At 50.3% G+C, this 24,119-nt stretch overlaps 1 protein-coding gene across 3 annotated transcripts in view; it reads left to right on the forward strand.

Moving 5' to 3' along the window:
• Nucleotides 1–22,269, forward strand: part of DAAM1 (dishevelled associated activator of morphogenesis 1) — a 144,689-nt gene extending 122,420 nt beyond the window's left edge. For all 3 annotated transcript variants that reach the window (XM_064152716.1, XM_064152604.1, XM_064152661.1), the window contains 9 exons: nucleotides 2,930–3,014; nucleotides 3,754–3,860; nucleotides 7,729–7,817; nucleotides 8,042–8,210; nucleotides 9,279–9,386; nucleotides 13,774–13,834; nucleotides 14,477–14,608; nucleotides 18,622–18,792; nucleotides 19,631–22,269. In XM_064152716.1, the coding sequence (XP_064008786.1) occupies nucleotides 2,930–3,014; nucleotides 3,754–3,860; nucleotides 7,729–7,817; nucleotides 8,042–8,210; nucleotides 9,279–9,386; nucleotides 13,774–13,834; nucleotides 14,477–14,608; nucleotides 18,622–18,792; nucleotides 19,631–19,840 (1,132 nt within the window). In that variant the 3' untranslated portion in view covers nucleotides 19,841–22,269. The remainder of the gene's footprint in view (nucleotides 1–2,929; nucleotides 3,015–3,753; nucleotides 3,861–7,728; nucleotides 7,818–8,041; nucleotides 8,211–9,278; nucleotides 9,387–13,773; nucleotides 13,835–14,476; nucleotides 14,609–18,621; nucleotides 18,793–19,630) is intronic.
• Nucleotides 22,270–24,119: the final 1,850 nt, after the last annotated feature.

Consider the following 24,119-nt stretch of genomic DNA (forward strand, 5'->3'; position numbering starts at 1 on the left):
GGACTGGTTACATTTGTTGGTGGTCTGACTTCTCATGTCACTCCTTGGGTGTAAGAGGAGCTCGTCTGCCGCTTCATATTCTACCTTGGGTCATGTCCATCCCAGCAACTGCCCTCATACGGGACAGGTAGGGTGTCCCCAGGTGCATGGCTGCTTGGCAATGAAAGCATGAGGGGACATTTTGCTGGATCCTAGGCTTATTCCTTGTGGGCAACCCTAGCAATTGTCTTGGCTGCTGCACAGTGCAACCTTTGTGCTTCCTTCCCTGGATGAGATTTTAACTCCCTCCTTGTTTAACAAACCCTCTCTTGGGCAGCTCTCTGGAGCAGAAGGTGAAAGAGCACTGAGTATCACATGAGAAACAGGAATTCATAAGGAACAAATACTTAGTTGCCAGGTCTATAAGATCCACCAGCATCAACAAAGTTAATCCTTCACTTGAGTCTTGAGCAAAGCCTTTACTTCAGGTCGTGAGCAAAAGATTTTGAGCTAAACCAAAGTCTTGCTGCACTGTTCTCAGAGACCAGCACACTTCATGCTTCAGCTTTGTCTTACAAGAGGGATGTGGAGATGCTGGAGTGTGTCTGGAGAAGGGCCAGGAGGATGCTCAGAAGGCTGCAGCAGCTCTGCTGTGAGCACAGACTGAAAGAGTTGGGGCTGTGCAGGCTGGAGAAGAGGAGGCTCTCAGGTGAGCTTCTTGTGGCCTTTTGGTATCAGAAGGGGGCCTCAGAAAAAGCTGGGGAGGGACTTTTTAGGCCACTGGGTAGTGACAGGACTGGGGGGAATAGAGCAAAGCTGGAGGTGAGGAGGAAGTTGTTGAGCATGAGAGTGGTGAGAGGCTGGACTGGGTTGCCCAGGGAGGTGGTTGAGGCCCCATGGCTGGAGGTGTTTAAGGCCAGACTGGCTGAGGCTGTGGGCAGCCTGCTCTAGAGTAGGGTGTCCCTGGGCATGGCAGGGGGGTTTGAACTGGCTGCTCCTTGTGGTCCCTTCCAACCCTGACTGATTATGATTCTGTGATTCCAGAAGCCAGTTCTATGGGCTCAGTCTGCTCCCTGAAGCAATGCCTGGATGATAAATACCCTCCTGATTAAATTACTGGCAGTGATCAAGTCAGCTCCTGGCCTTTTCTTCAGGTTGACACAAGGTCTCACATCCCACCATGGGATGTTTCTGAGGTTTCAGCTCAATCCTTTGAGCCACAGCTAGTGTTTCAGCATCCCTTGGCAGTGCTGGTCACTGAAACTGGGGGAGGGGGTTCACTAAAGCTCACAAATGTGTCTTTTCATCTCTGCAACTTCTTTCTGCATGCAAGAACCAGCCATTCAGTTTTTTCAACTCTCTCTACTGCCATGACTGCAGGCTGAGCAGGGTAGAGGGTGTAGGCAGAGCAAGTTTCTGGGCTTTCCCTCTTTTGCATTTAGATTACTTTATCAACCTCAAAACCTGAAGAAAAGTATGTGTGGTTTTGCAATCAAAGTCATTGCAGGGAGCGGTCACAGGGAGTGTTGCAGACAAATTAAACTGCAATTAATGGCTGCTGTAGCTCAGGAGGGGCTGAGGGCATCTATCTCTCTTATCTACTGCTTCAGCATGGTGCAGTGTGCTGGGGGAAAACCAGCCTGTTGTTGCTTGCTGTGATACAATGGTCTAATTTCAGACATCTCACAGCTACATCTGCAGTTCCTGTTACTTCAGGTGAAAAAAGGGTTTCAGACCTGCTGCACTTCGAGGCACATTCAATGCTCACGCCTCAAAAACACCTTTGTGGGTTTCCTGGGATGATGAGCAGCCATTTCCCCAGATTTCTTTTTAGACCAGCTGGGAGAGGTGGGAGAGGCAGCATTTCTGTCCAAGAAAAGCAGCATAAATTGGCCAGATTTTCCTTAGGGATTGTGGTGGTAAGTTCAGGACCATTGCTGAGCTGTGTGACCCCCACTGGTGCCATGACCCTTCGGGATGGTGGCACTGCAGGAGTCCTACTGCCATGGGCAAGAGTTTAATATGTGTGTAGTAGTTGTAGACAGTAATAAGATCACCCCTGAGCCTCCTCTTCTCCAGGCTAAACAGGCCCAGCTCCCTCAACCTCTCCTCATAGGATTTGTGTTCCAGGCCCCTCACCAGCTTTGTTGCCCTTCTCTGGACATGTTCCAGCACTTCAACATCCTTCTTGAATTGAGGAGCCCAGAACTGGACACAGCACTCAAGGTGTGGTCTGACCAGTGCTGAGTACAGGGGCAGAAGAACCTCCCTTGTCCTACTAGCCACACTGTTCCTGATGCAGGCCAGGATGCCATTGGCTCTCTGGCCACCTGGGCACACTGCTGGCTCATCTTCAGCTTACTATCTATCAGTACCCCCAGGTCCCTTTCTTCCTGGCTGCTCTCCAGCCACTCAGTCCCCAGCCTATAGCACTGCTTGGGGTTGTTGTGGCCAAAGTGCAGAACCCTGCACTTGCCCTTGTTAAATCTCATCCCATTGGCCTCTGCCCACCCATCCAGCCTGGCCAGGTCCCTCTGCAGGGCTCTCCTACCTTCCAACAGCTCCAGACCTGCTCCTAGCTTGGTGTCATCTGCAAACTTACTGATGCTGGACTCAATCCCCTCGTCCAGGTCATCAATAAAGATATTGAACAGGACTGGGCCCAGTGTATTACTTACAGTGCTTATGTAAGATACTATAAAGCAGAGGATGGCAGCTGTGGTGTGGGGAATTGGGGATTTTGACTCCCCTCAATTCTCTGCAAGGCCAGGGCTGCACTGTGGCAGAGCACTGTCCTACCACATTTCTCACAACACGCTGTAAAGTGTTGTTTGTGATGCTGCTGCCAGCCAGGCAGGAGTTAAGCTGCTCATGGGTGTGTAAGGAAATGCTCCTGAACCTTGTCAGATTGTTGGGCTGGGAATAACTCTTCTTCCTTTGCACCTCCCAGGCTGAAACTCTCGAACGAGGAGATCAAACGAGCGATTTTGACAATGGATGAGCAGGAGGACCTCCCAAAAGACATGTTGGAGCAGGTGGGAAATGTGTCTAATGCACCTCCCCGCTTGTATCATGCTGAAACCACCCTGTGCAGGGCACTCAGAACCAATCTGCAGTTTCAAGAAGTCAGTTGGAGCCCAACATGATGTTGAACGACTGCCCAAGTGAGCTGGAGGAGCAGGGAAGCAGCTTGGTTGGAGCAGCATGGAGCAGCATGGCCTCCACATGCCATGCTTGTACTTTAGCCTGCCTTGGCACCCAGATGCTGAGCCTGTTTTGAGGCTGCAGGTTGAAATTCATGCTCACTTGAAACCTTGTTCAGCTTTTGTGCAGTCCTCCAAAAGAGAATCCTGTTTCCCACCCTTTCTGAGTCCCTTTGGAAACATTTTGTTCAGCTGTCCTTAAAGTTGAGCTGATTGCCCTTTCAGCAGAGACATGGGAGGATTCAGGGCACAGAGCTTCCACCTGCAAATAGGTAGAGTTGCAGCAAATGAGAGTTCCTGATGTCAACTCTGGCAGAGCTGATGTTGAAACTGCTTTGGAGCAGATGTAGTACATCTGTTGTGACACCAGAGCGATGTCAGGGCAGAAGAAAGAGACGCTAATGTGGGGGAAGGATCACAGGGACAGCAATAACACTTATTTCACAGGTGCCTTGGGGTCACTGTCTGTACATGCTGAAAAGGTAGGAGCTTCAAGTAAACAAGTCTCTGCTTTCCTCCTGAAGAGCTGTACATGGACCTCATGCCCACCATTGTGCTTTTGCTTGTTTAGCTCCTCAAGTTCGTTCCTGAGAAGGGTGATATTGACCTGCTGGAAGAGCACAAGCACGAGCTGGACCGTATGGCCAAGGCTGACCGGTTCCTCTTTGAAATGAGCAGGTTGGTGGCATGGGGGACTCAGGTTTTGGCCAGTGGCTGCACAAGCTGGTTGCAAGGTGGCTGTTTCCCTGAGCCTGGCTGGGAAGTTATCCCTGCTGGCTGTTTTTCACATCAAGAAGTGAGTGAGCTGAACAGACAAGAGGGCAAGCGAGGAGCTCCCACCTGTATGGGTTGTACATGGAGATATGCTGCTAAAATCAGGGTCGTGTGTCCCAGACAAACAGCAACTGGCCAGAGCACAGAGGAGGGGAGGGGAGATGGATCCTCTGGAGAGAAGTGGTAGCTTGCCAGGTTAAGGGGACACAGTCTCAAGTTGTGGTGGGGGAGGTCTAGGCTGGATGTGAGGAGGAAGTTGTTGGCAGAAAGAGTGATTGGCATTGGAATGGGCTGCCCAGGGAGGTGGTGGAGTCACCATCCCTGGAAGTGTTGAAGCCAAGCCTGGCTGAGGCACTTAGTGCCATGGTCTAGTTGATTGTCTAGGGCTGGATGCTAGGTTGGCCTGGATGATCTTGGAGGTCTCTTCCAACCTGGCTGATTGTCTCTCAGGAAGCAGAGAAGTGAGAGCTGATCCAAACCCTTCTGACAGCCCAGTGCCACGCTGCTCCGTACTGTGACCTGCTGTTTTAGAGGCAGGCTGATGGCTGTGCTAGGTTGGACTGGATGAGCCTGGAGGTCTCTTCCAACCTGGTTAATTCTCTGATTCTGTGTTCTGACATATTTCCCCTTGCATTTGAGGGAGAAAAGCTCAGTCTGGCACAGCTCTGTGAAGCTGCACCATGGCCCAGGTGGGAATGCTCTGTGGTAACAAAGTGTTCCTTTCCCCTTCACACAAACATATCCTTGTGAATACTCAAAATTGATGTATGTAAATTAGATTCTGCTGTGTAGATGAGTCCCATTCCTCTCTTCAGGAGAAGGAGGTCCCTGGAGCCCCTGAGAATATATAAGATGGAAAGGAAATGACATTTCTTCCTGCTCCTAGTAGTAATTATTTAGGGCTTAGAAGTCTTCAGAGATGAATAACTTTACTTTTTGCATGCACATCCTCTAGAGGTGCTGGTTTAAAATCTTGAAGCTCTGTATTTAAATCAAACTGAATACTGAGCTCTTTGAATTTCTTAGCTGAACTTGAAGCAAGTCACTTGTTGGAAGGTAGGAGACCCTTGCAGAGGGACCTAGACAGGTTGAATGGGTGGACAGAGGCCAATGGGATGAGATTGAACAAGGACAAGTGCAGGGTTCTACAGTTTAGCCACACCAACCCCAAGCAACATTACAGGCTGGGGACAGAGTGTCTGGAGAGCAGCCAGGCAGAGAGGGAACTGGAGGTGCTGGTAGAGAGTAGCTGAAGATGAGGCAGCAGTGTGCCCAGGTGGCCAAAAGAGCCAATGGCATCCTGGGCTGGCTCAGGAACAGTGTGGCCAGGAGGACCAGGGAGGTTATTCTGCCCCTGTACTCAACACTGCTCAGGCCACACCGTGAGTGCTGTGTCCAGTTCTGGGCTCCTCAATTCAAGAGAGATGTTGAGGTGCTGGAAGGTGTCCAGAGAAGAGTAACAAGGCTGGTGAGGGGCCTGGAACACAAACCCTATGAGGAGGCTCAGGGAGCTGGGGGTGTTTTTGCCTGCAGAAGAGGAGGCTCAGGGCAGAGCTCATTGCTGTCTACAACTCCCTGCAGGGAGGCTGTAGCCAGGTGGGGTTGGGCTCTTCTGCCAGGCAAGCAGCAAGAGAACAATGGGACACAGTCTCAAGTTGTGGCAGGGGAGGTCTAGGCTGGATGTTGTTAGGAAGTTGTTGTCAGAGAGAGTGATTGGCATTGGAATGGGCTGCCCAGGGAGGTGGTGGAGTCTCTGTGCCTGGAGGTGTTGAAGCAAAGCCTGGCTGAGGCACTTAGTGCCATGGTCTGGTTGACTGGCCAGGGCTGGGTGCTAGGTTGGCCTGGATGATGTTGGAGGTCTCTTCCAACCTGGTTGATTCTATTATTGTATGATTCTGTGTTTCCCAAGCCAGTGAGATTTACAGTCTGAGATGCTACTGGGAGATCAGAAATAGAAATGCTGCTGCCCTCGCTGAGGAACGCATCGCTGAGCACCAGCTAAGCACCAGCAGCAGGCAGGACGGAGCTGTAAAGTTCACACCTGAGCCCTCGGGGCTGGAAGATGCTCAGAATTAGCTTTCCCACTGCAGGTCACCTTTTTTCTTCACAGTCTCTTGCCCAAGCATTGCTCCTGTGGAAAGCACAATGTGCTGATGCAAATATTTCCCTTGGTTTCCCATGCAGCCTTTTAATTTGCCCTGTGGTCTGTAACTGAGTGTGATGTCTTTGTCACCTCTGATTAGCACAACGACAGGGTAGCTCATAGCCTTCTCTGGTAGCACATCACCTGTGGGTCCTTGGTCCAGATGACTGAAATCAGACTTCTATTTCTGTACAAGTGAGACTTTGTTCACCCTAACTACAATTGACATGAGCAGAGCTGCCTCTAGCTTGCCCAGGAAAAGGCTGGATTGGGCTGGGTTGGTGACTTTCCAGGCAAGGCCATAGAATCATAGAATCAACCAGGTTGGAAGAGACCTCCAACATCATCCAGGCCAACCTAGCACCCAGCCCTGTCCAGTCAAACAGACCATGGCACTAAGTGCCTCAGCCAGGCTTGGCTTCAACACCTCCAGGGATGGTGACTCCACCACCTCCCTGGGCAGCCCATTCCAATGCCAATCACTCTCTCTGACAACAGCTACCTCCTAACATCCAGCCTAGACCTCCCCTGCCACAACTTGAGACTGTGTCTCATTGTTCTATTGCTGCCTGCCTGGCAGAAGAGGCCAACCCCCACCTGGCTACAGCCTCCCTTCAGGTAGTTGTAGACAGCAATGAGCTCTGCCCTGAGCCTTCTCCTCTCCAGGCTAAACAACCCCAGATCACAGAATCATAGAATGGTTTAGGTTACAAGGGACCTTTAGAGTTCTCAAGTCCAATTCCCTTGCAGTGAGCAGAGACATCTTCAAGTAGAGCAGGTTGCTCAGAGCCCATCCAACCTGACCTTGAATGTTTCCAGGAATGGGACATCTACCACCTCTCTGGGCAGCTTGGGCCTGTTTTTCTCCACCCTCAGCATAAAATGTTTCTTCCTTATATCTAGTCTGAGTCTCTCCTCTTTTAGTTTGAAACCATCACTCTTTGTCCTGTCACAACAGCCTGATCTAGGGTAGGGTGTCCCTGCTCATGGCAGGGGGGATTGGAACTAGGTGATCCTTGTGGTCCCTTCCAACCTTGACTGATTCTATCATTCTAGGCCCTGGTAAAGCCTGCCCTGATCTTCCTTACAGGCCCCTAAAGGTCTCTCCAGAGCCTTTTCTTCTCCAAGCTGAACAACTCTCACAGCCTGTCCTCACAGCAGAGGGATTCCAGCCCTCAGATAATTTTTGTGGCCTCCTCTGAACCTGCTCCAACAGCTTCTGAAGGTCCAGTTTCATTAGTGCTGGTCGCTGGTGTGCCTGTGTCCAGCTGCAGCTCATATAAAGCAGTTGGGGCTCCCCAACCTCTTTGGCATCTTTACTAAGGAGTGGTTGTAAAAAACCTGTTTGTTCATGGCAGCAAGGTGTAAAACTGTACTCGTCCAACCTGCTGAGTTAAGGATAGGCTTCAGGGTATAGTTTAGAGCCCATTTGGATCCACCCCACGACAGCTGTAGCTTCAGTTATCATTTTTTCCCATCCCAGCATAGTTTCAGGGAGAAGTGCAGTCATTACTTTTTAATCACTGTGGTTCAAGAGTGCTTTGTAAGCACAGCTGTGAGCAGCAGAGCAACTGAGCTCTGCCTGCAGCCAGCAAAGCTCAACCTGAACCTCTTGGTTTTGTTTTCCAGGATAAACCATTATCAGCAAAGGCTGCAGTCCCTCTACTTCAAGAAGAAGTTTGCAGAGAGAGTTGCAGAAGTCAAACCCAAGGTGGAAGGCAAGTGGTCAGACCTGATAAGGGGCTCTCTGCTGGCACAGGGAGCGCTCCAAGGAAGAGCATCTCTGTGGCGGGGCAAGCCTGGTCAGCATGGAGGCTGGAGTGCCCCAGAGGAAGAGAGGGAGTGGATGGTCACTCTTGGGCTGTGGGGTCACTGAATTGGTTGCTGCAAGCAGAAGGGAGCTTTTGTGCCAGGGGATAACGTTGCACACCTCTGCTTTCAGCTATCCGCGCCGGCTCCAAGGCAGTGCTGCAGAGCAGCAGCCTCCAGCAGCTGCTAGAGGTGGTCCTGGCCTTCGGGAACTACATGAACAAGGGCCAGAGGGGCAATGCCTTCGGGTTTAAGATCTCCAGCCTCAACAAGATTGCAGACACCAAGTCCAGCATTGACAAGTGAGCAGCCTCTGCCCTCGTCTTCGGTAGCGTTCACAGTCCGCAGGGAGGGTGGAGGAACGGAAGAGCTGTTAGCACTGCCTCTGGGACGTGGCTAGGTGGGAGCAGTCCCTCCCCTCTTGCTGGCATATTCACTGGTGCACATGTCCATTTTTTGACCTGAGCTGAAATCAGCATGAGGAGGCTCTGAGATGACCTTCTTGTGGCCTTCCAGGATCTGAAGGGGGCCTACAAAAATGCTGGGAAGGGACTTTTTAGGCTCTCAGGGAGTGACAGGAGTGGGAGGAATGGAACAAAGCTGGAGGTGGGGAGATTCAGAGTGGAGGTGAGGAGGAAGTTGTTCAGCTTGAGAGTGGTGAGAGGCTGGACTGGGTTGCCCAGGGAGGTGGTTGAGGCCCCATGGCTGGAGGTGTTTCAGACCAGACTGGCTGAGTCTGTGGCCAGGCTGATCTAGGGTAGGGTGTCCCTGCCTATGGCAGGGGGGGTTGGAACCAAATGATCCTTGTGGTCCCTTCCAACCCTGACTGATTCTATGATTCTATGACTGATGGGGGCTTTCCCTCCTGGGCTGGCTAAATGGCATTCAAGGCTGATTAGGAACATCCAAATGCTTTTTTCTGCATTTGAGAGGCCAAGAGCTGTCATGCTGTGCCACAGTGGACAGAGGAGGGGTCCCATGGTCTCCCTTCCACAGAAACCCCATGCTGGAGCACCCCTAAGTCGATGCAGCCATTGCCTGGTTCACCCTGCCCTGCTGAGCTCCATGCACAGAGTGAGAGAAGCTGCATCAGGCCTTGCACCTGCCTTGTCTTCCATCAGGAAAGACAATGGAGGATGGGAACAACGATGCTCAAGTCACTTCCCCTAGTCCTTCCTGTGGAGGCTGCTCTGCAGTGTGGCTGTGCATGGGACAAACCCATCCCATGTCCCCAGACAGGCAGCAAGCAGCATCCTTGCAGAAATCCTGAAAGAGTTCATTGCCAGGGCTGGGATTTAACCAGGGCTTTCAGCTGATCATTTGGCTCCCCGTGGTGCCAGCAGGCTGACCTTGCTGCTCCTCTCTCCTAGGAACATCACCCTTCTGCATTACCTCATCACTATCGTCGAAAAGAAGTACCCCAAGGTCCTCCGCCTGCACGAGGAGCTGAGAGACATCCCACAGGCAGCCAAAGTCAAGTAAGCAGGGCTTTAGGTGGTGCTTGGCAAGTGCCAGGAGCACCTCTGCCCTCACTTCAGCCTGCCTTTCCATGGCTCGGGCAGACCCTGGCTGCCAGGCTGGGCCCTGTGCACTGCATGCTCAGGTGTGGTGAATGTGGGGCAGGCTGTGGATGGAGTCTGCCTGGACTTCAGCAAAGCCACAACAAGCCTGTGGCAAAGCTGGCAGCTCATGGCTTGCACAGATTCATTCTGGTATGGGTCAAGAACTGGCTGAAGGGCTGGGTCCAGAGAGTGGTGGTGGTGAATGGTGCCACATCCAGTTGGCAGCTCTCACTAGTGCTGTGCCCCAGGGACCAGTGCTGGGCCCAGTCCTGTTCAATATCTTTATTGATGATCTGGACCAGGGAATTGAGTCCCGCATCAGTAAGTTTGCAGATGACACCAAGCTAGGAGCAGGTGTGGAGCTGTTGGAGGGTAGGAGAGCCCTGCAGAGGGACCTTGGCAGGCTGGATGGGTGGGCAGAGGCCAATGGGATGAGACTGAACAAGGCCAAGTGCAGGGTTCTACACTTTGGCCTCAACAAACCCAAACAGTGCTACAGGCTGGGGACTGAGTGGCTGAGAGCAGCCAGGCAGAGAGGGACCTGGGGGTACTCGTAGAGAGTAGCTGAAGATGAGGCAGCAATGTGCCCAGGTGGGCTGGAGAGACAGAGGCATCCTGGGCTGGCTCAGGAGCAGTGTGGCCAGCAGGACCAGGGAGGTTATTCTGCCCATGTACTCAACACTGCTCAGGCCACGCCTTGAGTGCTGTGTCCAGTTCTGGGCTCTTGAATTCAAGAGAGATGTTGAGGTGCTGGAAGGTGTCCAGAGAAGGGCAACAAAGCTGGTGAGGGGCCTGGAGCAGAGCCCTGTGAGGAGAGGATGAGGGAGCTGAGGGTGTTTTTGCCTGCAGAAGAGGAGGCTCAGGGCAGACCTCATTGCTGTCTGCAGCTCCCTGAAGGGAGGCTGTAGCCAGGTGGAGTTGGTCTATTCTGCCAGGCAAGAAGCAACAGAACAAAGGGACAGAGTCTGGAGTTGTGCCAGGGGAGGTCTAGGCTGGATGTTGTTAGGAAGTTGTTGTCAGAGAGAGTGATTGGCATTGGAATGGGCTGCCCAGGGAGGTGGTGGAGTTGCTGGAGGTGTTGAAGCCAAGCCTGGCTGAGGCACTTAGTGCCATGATCTGGTTGATTGGCCAGGGCTGGGTGCTAGGTTGGCCTGGATGATGTTAGAGGTCTCTTCCCACCTGGTTAATTCTATGATTCTAAGTCTGAGAGCCGCCCAGGACAGAAGCAAACATCCCTTGGTGGCTTTAAATCTCAGCCCATGCAGCAGAAAGCTGCAAGCCTCCAAGCCTGAGGGAGGAGAGCTCCCTGGAGCACATTTCCTGTTGTTATCTCACCGCAGAAGCATTTAATTAATTCTTATGGTAGGTGAAGTAATCCAGGAGGAAGTGGTTGCAGTGTGGCTGCAGATAAAGGGCAGCTGTTTATCTGTGTGTGGTGAGGATGCTTAGCCTGCAGCACAGGCAGGACCAGACAAGGGTGTCAGGGGCTCATCTGCCTTTAGATCCAGCCTGGCCTTTGTCTCAACACCAATATGGAACTTGTGGTGTTTGCAACAAGCTTTTAAACCCTGCTTGATTTGCAGTAACCTGTTTGGAGCAGGCTACCTCTCCCTCTCTTTGCTGGTAAGGCCCTGTTCCACAAAGCTCTTGAAACACAAGCTGAACTTTAGAGTGCAGGAGGAATCTACTGTTGCTCTGCAAAGTCCTCAAGTATGGGCTGGAGTCCCTCTGTTTCAGTGAGGCTCTGTTCCAGTTTTAAAGTTCAGCAGGAGATTACAGGTTTCAGTGTGTCAGGGACCTGAGCAGCAAAGCTCACACACTTCTGCAGCCAGCCCACATTTCTGATAGCCACAGACATGAAAAGAGCCTGAAACTGCAACTTTTTACAGAGGGCATGGCAAATATGCAGAGTTTACAGCAGCCAGGAACCTTTCAGGCTTCAGTGGGCTGAAGATGAGGCAGCAGTGTGCCCAGGTGGCCAAGAGAGCCAATGGCATCCTGGGCTGGCTCAGGAGCAGTGTGGCCAGCAGGACAAGGGAGGTTATTCTGCCCCTGTGCTCAGCACTGCTCAGGCCACACCTTGAGTGCTGTGTCCAGTTCTGGGCTCCTCAGTTAAAGAGAGATGTTGAGGTGCTGGAAGGTGTCCAGAGAAGGGCAACAAGGCTGGTGAGGGGCCTGGAGCAGAGCCCTGTGAGGAGAGGCTGAGGGAGCTGGGGGTGTGCAGCCTGCAGAAGAGGAGGCTCAGGGCAGAGCTCATTGCTGTCTGCAAGTACCTGAAGGGAGGCTGTAGCCAGGTGGGGTTGGGCTCTTCTGCCAGGCAAGCAGCAATAGAACAAGGGGACATAGTCTCAAGTTGTGGTGGGGGAGCTCTAGGCTGGATGTTGTTAGGAAGTTGTTGTCAGAGAGAGTGATTGGCATTGGAATGGGCTGCCCAGGGAGGTGGTGGAGTCTCTGTCCCTGGAGGTGTTGAAGCAAAGCCTGGCTGAGGCACTTAGTGCCATGGTCTGGTTGACTGGCCAGGGCTGGGTGCTAGGTTGGACTGGATGATGTTGGAGGTCTCTTCCAACCTGGTTGGTTCTATGATTCTAGCAACAGTGGCTTCCCCACAGGATGTCTCTGAGGTGCATGGCACTTGCCCTCACATGTAAAACGTGGAGTAGTTGCCAGCCATAGGGAGTAAACAAGGTGAGAGCACAAATCATGGTGTGCCACGAGGAATGTCTGGTGGCTGCTCTCATAGGCATTGGCTGAGAATATGCTTGAGCTGGGCACACTCCCAGCTAGTGGAGGCTCCAGCTCTCTCATGCACATGTATCTGCAGCTGTCATACAGGTACTCATATGGGAAAGAAAACCTCTGAGCAGAGGAGTTTTATCCCTCTAAACGTTATCAGTTTGCTCTGGACAGTACAGCATATGTCATCTTTGAGTTCAGTCCAATCCAGAGGGAAACCAAAAAGTTTCAAAAGCTGTGGAATATCCTCAATTCCCCCCAGCCCTGCAGCTGTGAGGTGAAACTGTCCCCTCTGTCAATCCCACAGCTGCTAATGAACTACTGGAGCACAGGGCTCCCAAAACGGCATTTTCCCAGACTCAACTTGCCAGCAATGCTTGCCCCATGACCCAGCATCAGCATTTCAGGCACCCCCAGCCATGGGACAGACACCCCTGGAAAGGCATCAAGCCTGTGGTCATCAAGTCTTTGTGAGAAAGCTTTCCCTCAGATGCTGTGGTGGAAACCCATAAGCACTTGAACTCGAGGCTCCTCGGGGGTTTGAGCCCTGTGTAAACAGAGTCAGCGCCAGAGGCGATGATTCAGTTTCATGTCTCTGTACTTGGGTTGTCTCCCTTTAGGAGAGCCTCACTGCTAGGAAGGCTGCTCTGCATGGCAGGCACCTGAACATGCTGCCCTGAACACCATCAGCTCTGCACTGGCAGGGGAGGGGAGAGGAGGGGAGGGGAAGAGGGGAAAGGGAGAGGGGAGGAGGGGAAAGGGGAGGGGGGAGAGGAGGAGAGAGAGGAGGGGAGAAGAGGGGAAGGGGGGGAAAGAGGAGAGGGAGAGGAAGAGGGGAGAGGGGAGGGGACAGGGGAGGGTAGAGGAGGGTAAGTGGGGGAAAGGGGAGAAGAGAGGGGAGTAGGGGAGAGGGGAAGGGAGGAGTGGGGAAGGGAGGAGTGGGGAAGGGAGGAGGGGAGGGGGAGAGGAGGAGGGGAGGGGAATGGGGAAGAGGGGAAGAGAGGAGAGGGAATGGGGGAGAAGGGAGGAGAGGAGAGGAGAGGAGAGGAGAGGAGAGGAGAGGAGAGGAGAGGAGAGGAGAGGAGAGGAGAGGAGAGGAGAGGAGAGGAGAGGAGAGGAGAGGAGAGGAGAGGAGAGGAGAGGAGAGGAGAGGAGAGGAGAGGAGAGGAGAGGAGAGGAGAGGAGAGGAGAGGAGAGGAGAGGAGAGGAGAGGAGAGGAGAGGAGAGGAGAGGAGGGGGAGGGAAGGGGAGGATCTGAGTTTTTCTTTTGCTTGGTGAGGTCTGGAGACTGCTGAGCACACCAAACCTGCACAGTCCCCTTGATTAAAGATACAGAAAAGTGCTTTGCTTCAAAAGCAGCAGCTGCAGCCTCTGAGCTAGGCAGCTGTCCTAGCTGAGAAGCTGTCAGCATGATCTGCTGCTGGAGACAGGCTGCTCTGCAAACAGGAGGCAGTGTGTGCAGCACCGGGGTCTTCCCAGTAGGAAAAACATGATCACGTTGGTTGGGAATTTGGTCCATTGTAGACTTTGCTGGGAAGGCTGAAAATTAACATCCTGTCATTTCCAACAGCATGACCGAGCTGGAGAAAGAAATAAACACTCTGAGGAGCGGCCTGAGGGCGGTGGAGGCTGTGAGTATTATTTGACTCAAATACAGTCCAGCTTGGCTCTGAGCACTGCAGCCTCCCTCCTTAGGGAGGCAGGCCAGGGAGCTCCCAGCAAAGCTGCTTTTATCTCACATCCTGGAGATCTGTTTGTCTTTCCTGTCTGCCCTGCACATGTGCCTGTCCTCTCAGGGCTGTTTTGGCACCGAAGGCAGCATGTGTGGTCAGGCACGTGCACGGTTTATGTCTAATGAGCCAAGGGAAGCTGAGTGAGTCTAGTGATGATGCCCATGGAGGACCTGTGATGTGCCCAGGGCTCTTCCTCTGGCTGCGAAACTGCAGAGGGCTGGGGCTCACTCTGGGGAGCACTTCTGCAGCCCAGCTGAAGTGGAGAAGGTGTCCCAAAGGACTCAACTGTCTCACTGAACTTTGCAGCACCCACACTCTGTCTCGTGGCATTTGGCCATAGAAGCAGACTGCAGGCATGGTATTGTAAAGGGTGGGGGGGGTGATCCATGCACCCATCCATGGCATCAGGTAGCAGCGGTGGCAGTGCAGCCAGCACCTGTGGCACTGGTGCAGACACACACCCAAGGGCACTGCCAGAGGCCAGTGGTATTCATCCAGGCCCTGACTAGATTCACTCTTCTTTTGTTTCCCCCCTCAAAGGAGCTGGACTTCCAGAAGTCTCAGGTTCAGCAGTCAGGCGACAAGTTCGTGTCTGTGGTCAGCCAGTTCATCACGTTAGCCAGCTTCAGCTTCTCGGATGTTGAGGATCTTCTGATGGAAGCAAAAGAGCTGGTAAGGTCACCTGGAGATCTGGGAAGCCTTTCCTGCACCAAACAGGAGGGATCGTTCCCTTCCCAGAGCACTGCTCTGTGTTAGCATCTCAGATGCCTCTCCTCTGCTGAGACCCTGACAGAGGAAAAAGGTCTTGGGCTGCTCTTTGTGGTTTGTTTGGAGTGGGTGGGTACATCCCCATCTCACTGCAGGGTCTTTTTCCTTCTCCACAATCCCACAGGCCAGGGGGTTTCAAGTCAGGCCAAGAGGCTGCTTCTGGAATGCAAGATCATAGAATCAACCAGGTTGGAAGAGACCTCCAAGATCATCCAGTCCAACCTAGCACCCAGCCCTATCCAATCAACCAGACCATGGCACTAAGTGCCTCATCTAGGCTTTTCTTGAAGACCCCCAAGGACGGTGCCTCCACCACCTCCCTGGGCAGCCCATTCCAATGCCAATCACTCTCTCTGGGAAGAACTTCTTCCTAACATCCAGCCTATACCTACCCTGGCACAACTTGAGACTGTGTCTCCTTGTTCTATTGCTGGTTACCTGGGAGAAGAGGCCACCCCCCACCTGGCTACAATGCCCCTTCAGGGAGTTGTAGACAGTAATAAGATCACCCCTGAGCCTCCTCTTCTCCAGGCTAAACAGGCCCAGCTCCCTCAACCTCTCCTCATAGGATTTGTGCTCCAGGCCCCTCACCAGCTTTGTTGCCCTTCTCTGGACATGTTCCAGCACCTCAACATCTTTCTTGAATTGAGGGGCCCAGATGTGCCATAGAAAGCCAAGAGATCCTTGTCTTTTGGAAGTCCAGAGCAGCCATGGGAGGCTCGTGTCCATTTGGGGGGATCTGAGTTTTGGTGAAGAGTTTTTTAGCTCAGGCCTAGAGGGCTTGCTTTGCTTTCTGTGTCTTAAAGTGAAAATAGCCCAGTTTTGTTGCCTTTAGAGTTAGGAGCGTGGCAGCTGGGGCACTTTGGCCAGGGAAGGCTGAAGGGGGCCAGAAAGTAAGTTAGTCTGTCTGGTGTTGATGGAGGAGGAGGCAAAGTGCAACCAGGTCTTCAGGCTGGACATAAGGTCACTCAGAGGTTGATAGCAGAGACAACTCAGGCTGCCTGAGTGACATCACTTCTGCAAGACAAAATAGCATCCAATGTGTAACTCTGGACCAAGACTTTCCTGGCTTCGCTCCAGAGAAGAGGGAGAGGACCTCAGTGACTTAAATTGAGGCCAGCTTCAGCCTTTGTTAGAGAGTAGAGGGTTCTGCACTTTGGCCACAGCAACCCCAAGCAGCACTACAGGCTGGGGACAAAGTGGCTGGAGAGCAGCCAGGCAGAAAGGGACCTGGGGGTACTGTTAGAGAGTAGCTGAAGATGAGGCAGCAGTGTGCCCAGGTGGGCAGCAGAGCCAATGGCATCCTGGCCTGGATCAGGAACAGTGGCAGTAGGACCAGGGAGGTTATTCTGCCCCTGTACTCAGCACTGCTCAGGCCACCCCTTGAGTGCTGTGTCCAGTTCTGGGCTCCTCAATTCAAGAGAGATGTTGAGGTGCTGGAAGGTGTCCAGAGAAGGGCAATGAAGCTGGTGAGGGGCCTGGAACACAAACCCTGTGAGGAGAGGATGAGGGAGCTGGGAATGTTTTTGCCTGCAGAAGAGAAGGCTCAGGGCAGAGCTCATTGCTGTCTACAACTCTCTAAAGGGAGGCTGTAGCCAGGTGGGGTTGGTCTCTTCTGCCAGGCAACCAGCAACAGAACAAGGGGACAGTGTCAAGCTGTGCCAGGGGAGCTCTAGGCTGGATGTTGTTAGGAAGCTGTTGTCAGAGAGAGTGATTGGCATTGGAATGGGCTGCCCAGGGAGGTGGTGGAGTTGCTGTCCCTGGAGGTGTTCAAGAGAAGCCTGGCTGAGGCACTTCGTGCCATGGTCTGGTTGACAGGATAGGGCTGGGTGCTAGGTTGGCCTGGATGAGCTTGGAGGTCTCTTCCACCTGGCTACAGCCTCCCTTCAGGGAGTTGTAGACAGCAATGAGCTCTGCCCTGAGCCTCCTCTGCTGCAGGCTGCACACCCCCAGCTCCCTCAGCCTCTCCTCACAGGGCTGTGCTCCAGGCCCCTCCCCAGCCTTGCTGCCCTTCTCTGGACACCTTCCAGCACCTCAACATCTCTCTTGAATGGAGGGGCCCAGAACTGGACACAGCACTCAAGGTGTGGCCTGAGCAGTGCTGAGCACAGGGGCAGAAGAACCTCCCTTGTCCTACTGGCCACACTGCTCCTGATCCAGGCCAGGATGCCATTGGCTCTCTTGGCCACCTGGGCACACTGCTGCCTCATCTTCAGCTACTCTCTACCAGCACCCCCAGGTCCTTTCCTTCCTGGCTTCCTGGCTTTGCCCCCACCCACACTAGAACCTCCTGCAACACAGCAGAACATTCCATACCTTGGTGAAAATCAACAAGAGTAACCTCAATTTTTTGGACTTACTTAGTGGCACTTCTCAGATTGCTCCCTGCCTCTTGAAGTGCAAAGTCTCTTAAGTAAACACAGAAACAAAAACATGTCCTAAAATGTCTTTTGAAGAGCCTGGGGCATCCCTGCAAATACAACTAAATCACACAGGCAGGCTTTAAAAACGTTGCCCTCGGCCTGCCCAGCCAAATCAAAGCAAGCAATAAATCTGGTTGTGCTTTGATTTTGCTTCCCTTCTCTTCTGAGCCTGCTTATCTCCAGAAAGAGCCCTCCCAGTTTTAACAAACTTTCCATGCACAAAGAGTCTCTTTCAAAGTGGAAGTGAGAACAAAGGAGGTCAGTCCCAAGGAGGACTCCTGGGTTCCTTAGGGACCGGGGGGCATTGGCAGATCGTGGATGTCCTGTGCTGACCTTCTGCTGCAGCCTCCTTTGACTCCCTTTCGTCGGTGGTGTGCAAGCAGCGCGGAAGGATGGAAAACTCCCCAGCTCCCCCGTGCAGGGCTGTGCCTGAGCCTGGGCAGAAGTGTCTGTTAGAAGTTTCACCAAGACATTTGGTTTCAATAGCAGAGCATGTGGCAGTGATAAATCATACCCCAAAAATACTTCAAAGCAGAGCTTTAAAGGGCGAGTTTCCCTTCCCCTGCCGTGTTTACTATTAGTTTTATGGCTTTGGTCTTCGGGCCCACAATATTTTGCTTCCTTGTTTTTACTGCTGCTTGGTTAATAAAGCTGAGGCTGAAGGAGCTGGGGTTGTTTAGCCTGGTGAAGAGGAGGCTCAGAGGTGGCCCCTGTACTCAACATTGGTCAGGACACACCTTGAGTGCTGTGTCCAGTTCTGGGCTCCTCCATTCAAGAGAGATGTTGAGGTGCTGGAAGGTGTCCAGAGAAGGTCAGCAAAGCTGGTGAGGGGCCTGGAGCAGAGCCCTGTGAGGAGAGGCTGAGGGAGCTGGGGGTGTGCAGCCTGCAGAAGAGGAGGCTCAGGGCAGACCTCATTGCTGTCTACAACTGCCTGAAGGGAGGCTGTAGCCAGGTGGGGTTGGTCTCTTCTGCCAGGCAAGCAGGGACAGAACAAGGGGACACAGTCTCACGTTATGCCAGGGGAGGTCTAGGCTGGATGTTGTTAGGAAGTTGTTGTCAGAGAGAGTGATTGGCATTGGAATGGGCTGCCCAGGGAGGTGGTGGAGTCACTGTCCCTGGAGGTATCACACAGTATCACAGTAGTGCCATGGTCTGGTTGATTGGCCAGGGCTGGGTGCTAGGTTGGACTGGATGATCTTGGAGGTCTCTTCCAACCTGGTTAATTCTATGATTCTATGAAAGCTGAGCTGAGCCAGTGGGAGGCTTAGCAGAGGTAGAGGGGAGAGGGGACTCGGGAGCCACCCAGGGCAGCAGGTAAAACATCAGATTATTTATTTCATGTTTAAGACAAGGCTTGATGAAGCAAAGCCTTGCTCTCCACTGTGGCTGCTGGAAATGTTCCTCTCTCTGTTCTACCAAGTTAAAGGCTTCCCACGCGGGGCTTTGCAGGTGAGGTGAGTATCTCTGAGACTGACAGACTCTTCTCTCTCACAGTTTTCCAAGGCTGTGAAGCACTTTGGAGAAGACACAGACAAAATGCAGCCTGATGAGTTCTTTGGCATCTTTGACCAGTTCCTTCAAGCCGTGACCGAGGCCAAGCAGGAGAATGAGAACATGAGGAGGAGGAAGGAGGAGGAAGAGCGACGCGCACGCATGGAGGCACAGGTGAGCAGGCACTGATGAGTCTGGCATCACCCCCAGCACTCCCAGGGATGGCAGCCATGATGTACTGTCCCCGTGGTGGCATGGTGAGAGGCCTGGAACACAGCCCTGTGAAGAGAGGCTGAGGGAGCTAGAAGTTTTTAGCCTGGGGAAGAGGAGGCTCAGGGCAGAGCTCATTGCTGTCTACAACTATCTGAAGGGAGGCTGTGGCCAGGTGAGGTTGGTCTCTTCTCCAGGCAAGCAGCAACAGAACAAGGGGACACAGTCTCACGTTATGCTAGGGGAGGTCTCATCTGGCTGTTAGGAGGAAGTTGTTGTCAGAGAGAGTGATTGGCATTGGAATGGGCTGCCCAGGGAGGTGGTGAAGTCGCCATGCCTGGAGGTGTTGAAGCAAAGCCTGGCTGAGGCACTTAGTGCCATGGTCTGGTTGATTGGCCAGGGCTGGGTGATAGGTTGGGCTTGGAGGTCTCTTCCAACCTGGTTGATTCTATGATTCTTTGGGGAGCACTGAAGAATGGGCAAGGAGCTTCCGTGCTCTTAGATCTACTGAGTTTTGACTGTTGATTGTTTTGTTAAGTTGGTAAGAAGTCGGAGGTAAAATGTGCAGCAGAGCTGGTGCCACCTCTGTGCTGCTCTGACCAACCAGCAGCAGCCATGAGGCTCTGGCCCTCAGCCCATAGGCTGCATCAACAATCTTGCCCAATTCTCATGTGCTAAGCACTGGGGTGGGGAACTGTTCCTGTTACCTAAGATTGGGGATCACCATGCATGTGTTGGGCGCCCCACAACCAGCTGTGTGAGAGTAAGATGTCTTCTTCCCTTCCCTTTGCACGGCCCGTAGCTGAAGGAGCAGCGCGAGCGGGAGCGCAAAGCAAGGAAGGCGAAAGAGAGCGGGGAGGAAGGCGGTGAGTTCGACGACCTCGTCTCAGCCCTCCGCTCGGGCGAAGTCTTCGACAAGGACCTCTCCAAACTGAAGCGCAACCGCAAGCGCATCACCAACCAGCTGGCCGACAGCGGCCGCGAGAGGCCCGTCACCAAGCTCAACTTCTGAGCCGTGAACTGCAGGAAAACCCAGCCGAAGAACAGCGTGGGTTGGTCTTTTCCAAGTGGCTAGAGGGGTTCTTTGTTCCCGTTACACTGCCTTGCGACTCCAAGCGAACCAGTGGCACGCTCTTTCTGCCCGCGGGCAAGTCTGTGTCTGTATATACCGTGTATATAGTCGGGGCACGGGCATGGGGGGGTGGTGTGTGGGCAGCCCCCTTCGATGGCTGCCCGCTTCGATGGCTGCCAGCGCTGCCTCCCCCACTCCCCCCCCCCCCCCCACTCTGGAAAAGTAGTTCTCCCCATGCACAAGCACAATGCCGCACCTGCGGAGCAAGAGAGGACCCGACCCCAAGATGCCAGCAGTCCCCTCGGTCCCCAGGAGCGACGGGATGCCGCTCCCTGCCGCTCTCCTGCCTGGAGCCCCTCCGAGGCTGCTCGCAGTGATGCCTCGCACACAAGGTTTAAAGAAGAAGAGACAAAACCCAACGTTGACTGAACTTGAATCCCTGGGTTGTGTTTTCAGTTGTTGTCGTGATCGTTCCCAAGAACTCACAGAGCTGCGCTTGCCCTCTGCTTCCTGAGCTCGGCGGCACAGGCGCTCCCGGCGATGCTCTTCCCGACCTCCCTGGGAAAAGCTCTTTTCCCTCTTGCCACCACCTCGATAAAGGAAAAACCTTACCCCAAAGTGCTTATCGCTCTAAGGCCGCACAGAAGTATTTATACTGCTAGGACCCACTCTGGCCCCGGACAATGGGAAAGGTCGGTTCTCGGAGGAGACAAAGAGCATAAAACTTTGTTGTGTTGTAGTTTTTATTCATGCTTTCTGTTCAGTGGGACAAACTGTATCCTCTGTAAAGGTGGGTCAGGACCAAAGGTCTCTGATACAGGAAGGGGATGGTGAAAATCCCACCAGCTGTCACCTGCCTTCTTATCTCTTTTCTTTACCGGACACACAGAAGCAGCGATGCCAAGAAACCTTCTTAGCCAAGTCCTTTTCTCAGCCGGTTACCGGTTTGCCGTTCTCGTCGTCGTTGCATATTTGTAAGCAAAACCTACCTGTCAAATGTCAGTCCAATTACAAAACCAACAAAGACAAAAAAAAAAAACAAACACCCAAAACCCCACGTTATAAAAAAAAAAAAAAAAGACAAAAAAAAATTATTATTATTAATAATAAAAAAAAATAATTCAAAGCTCTCAGGGAGTAATAATTTAATGGTTTAGAAAATCGAGAATTGGAGGATGAAAAGTAACCACCATTAACATATTAACATTTCTATGCTTAAATTATGCTGAGTATATAGAGGACTGTTACTTTTTACTTCTATTTATTTGTGCTGTGGTCTTTTTTTTCCCCCTTTTTTTTAAAGAAAACAAAGCAAAAAAACTTTTTTTTTCTTTTTTAATACACTTTTTGTGATCCTCTAAGGGTTTGAGTTTTCTTTTTTGGTTGTTCTTTATTTTTTACCCCCCCCCCCCCGTGGAGAGATGAGTTTGTCCCTGTTGCACTAGATATTAATGCTATTTGACGTAGGTTGGTTGGTTGTTGGGTTTTTTTTGGGGGGGGGGGATTTGTTTTGGGGTTGGGGTTTGTTTTTGTCAGATAAAGGGGGGGTTACTGGTGGGGTGTGGGAGGTCAGTTAAGTGTATGTACTGTATAGCCAAAAAAAAAAGAGTTAAGTGCTGTTTAATTTGTATAAAAAGATATGGTTCTAAGCACTCAAAGGCCATGGGGGCTGAGTGAAAGCTGTGAAATCCCTCTCCAACCAGAGTTGTCAAGAGCTGTGGTTTTACCCTTCTGTTCTTTTCTTCATTGCAACTTGCGACACACTGTAAATTGAGAAAGAAGAGGAAAAAAAAAAATAAGGAAAAGGAAAAAAAAAAGAAGAGGAAAATAAATTAAGGAAATGGAAATAAAAAGAGGAAAATAAATTAAGGAAAAGGAAATAAAAAAGAAGAGGAAAATAAATTAAGGAAAAGGAAATAAAAAAGTAGAGGAAAATAAAGTAAGGAAAAGGGAAAAAATAAAAGGAAGGGCAAAAAAAAAAAAGGAAAAGGTAAAAGGAAAAAGAAAAGCAAAAATAGGAAAAAAAGAAAACAGGAAAGGATAAAAAGAAAAGCAAAAATAGGAAAAGAAAAGGAAAAAGGAAAAGATTAAAAAGAAAACCAAAAACAGGAAAAGAAAAGAAAAAAGGGAAAGATTAAAAAGAAAACCAAAAACAGGAAAAGAAAAGAGAAAAGGAAAAGGTAAAAAGAAAACCAAAAACAGAAAAAGAAAACAGGAAAGGATAAAAAGAAATGCAAAAACAGGAAGAGAAAAGAAAAAAGGAAAAGATAAAAAGAAAAAGAAAAACAAAAACAAGAAAAAAGAAAACAGGAAAGGATAAAAAGAAATGCAAAAACAGGAAGAGAAAAGAAAAAAGGAAAAGATGAAAACATGCAAAAGCAGGAAAAGAAAATAAAAAGAAAAGATAAAAAAAAGAAATGCAAAAACAAGAAAAGAAAAGAAAAAAGGAAAAGATGAAAAAATGCAAAAGCAGGAGAAGAAAATAAAAAGAAAAGATAAAAAAAGAAATGCAAAAACAGGAAAAGAAAAGAAAAAGGAAAAGATGAAAAAATGCAAAAGCAGGAAAAGAAAATAAAAAGAAAAGATAAAAAAAAAGAAATGCAAAAACAGGAAAAGAAAAGAAAAAGGAAAAGATGAAAAAATGCAAAAGCAGGAAAAGAAAATAAAAAGAAAAGATAAAAAAAAGAAATGCAAAAACAGGAAAGGAAAAGGAAAATAAAATAAAATAAAAGGAAAGGAAAATAAAAGGAAAGGAAAATAAAAGGGGAAAAAAAGAAAAAGAATAAAACAATGAAGAAAAGGAAAAAAAGAAAAAATAACAATTTTTTTAAAAGGAAAAAAACTAAAGAAATTAAAGGAAAAAAAAAGAAAAATAACAAAGAAATAAAAGAAAAAAGAAAAGAGAAGAAAAAAGAGAAAAAAGAAAGAAAGAAGGAAGAAAAAAAAAAGAAAAAATAAAAGAAAAATAAAAGGAAAAAAATAAAAGAAACAAAAAGAAAAAAAAGAAAAGAAACAAAAAGAAAAAAAAAAAGAAAAAATTAGAAAGGAAAAAAAAAAGAGAAAAATATAAAAATAGAAAAAAAGGAAAAATAAAAAGAATAAAGTTAAAAAATGCAAAATAAAAGAAAAAGAAATAAAAACCACAAAGCCTTTCTGAGTAGCATTGAGAGCAGCACTAAGTGAAGCAGGTCAGCTCCAAGCAAAAGGAACACCCAGCACCTCGTATCCAAGCAGCTGCAGAACCTGCGGGTTCTGTTCCAAGGTGGAGTTCAGCACTTTGCTTTAAGAAGGAGGGAGGGGGGAAATAAAGACAAAAGGTAATGATAATACTATTCCTTAACTAAAGTGCCTCTATTTATACTTTTTATTTATGGCTGAGAAAAAAGAAAAGAATGGGGCTGACACAGGTGAGGGAATGGATTTTGGGGGGGGGGGGGGTTGGTAAAATAATGAATAAAAAAGGAAAGCAAAAAAAGGTTTGTTAAAACCCCCCCCCAAGTCTGGCCTTTGGTGGTTTAAGGAATGGTTGGTCACACCTGTTTAATTCAAAAGGCAGTGGGAGGCAGAAAGGGCAATCGCCTCTGGGGGGCCCTGGGTGTAGGGGGGCCCCTGGATATAAGGCTTAGCTACCAGCATCCACCCTCCCTCCCTCCAAACCACCTCCCAGCTCCTGCCTCTGCAGCCTTAGTGCCACATCAGGACCTTTCCTGACAGATTTCCTCTTGCCCTTCCAAACCTCTTTGTTGTCGTTTGGGGTTTATGTGTCGTGGGTTGTTGTTGGTTTTTTTTTAATGACTGTTTTACAAGAGCTTTCTTATTGGACAGAATTTGCCATTTCTTGGTTTTCTGTAGGAAAAAAAAAACAGGAAAAAAAAGGAAAAAAAAAAAGAAAGGAGGGAAAAAAAAGAAAAAAGGAGAAAAAAAAAGGGGGAAAAGGAGGAGAAAAAAAAGAAAAAAGGAGGGAAAAAAGGAAAAGAAGGAGGGGAAAAGAAGGGAAAAAAGGAGGGGGAAAAAAAGGAGGGGGAAAAAAGGAAAATAGGGGGGAAAAAAGAGGGGAAAGGAAAACAAAAAGAAGAAAAGGGGGGAAAAACGGGGGAAAAAAGGGGGGAGGAAAAAAAAGGAAAATAAGAGAAAAAAAGGAAAAAATGAAAAATGGGAAATAAGAGGAAAAAAGGGAAAAGGGGGGGAAGGAAAACAAAAAGAAAAAAAAGGGGAGGAA

The sequence above is a fragment of the Pogoniulus pusillus genome, chromosome 1 (assembly GCF_015220805.1).
Source record: "Pogoniulus pusillus isolate bPogPus1 chromosome 1, bPogPus1.pri, whole genome shotgun sequence".
Taxonomy (NCBI): Eukaryota; Metazoa; Chordata; class Aves; order Piciformes; family Lybiidae; genus Pogoniulus; species Pogoniulus pusillus.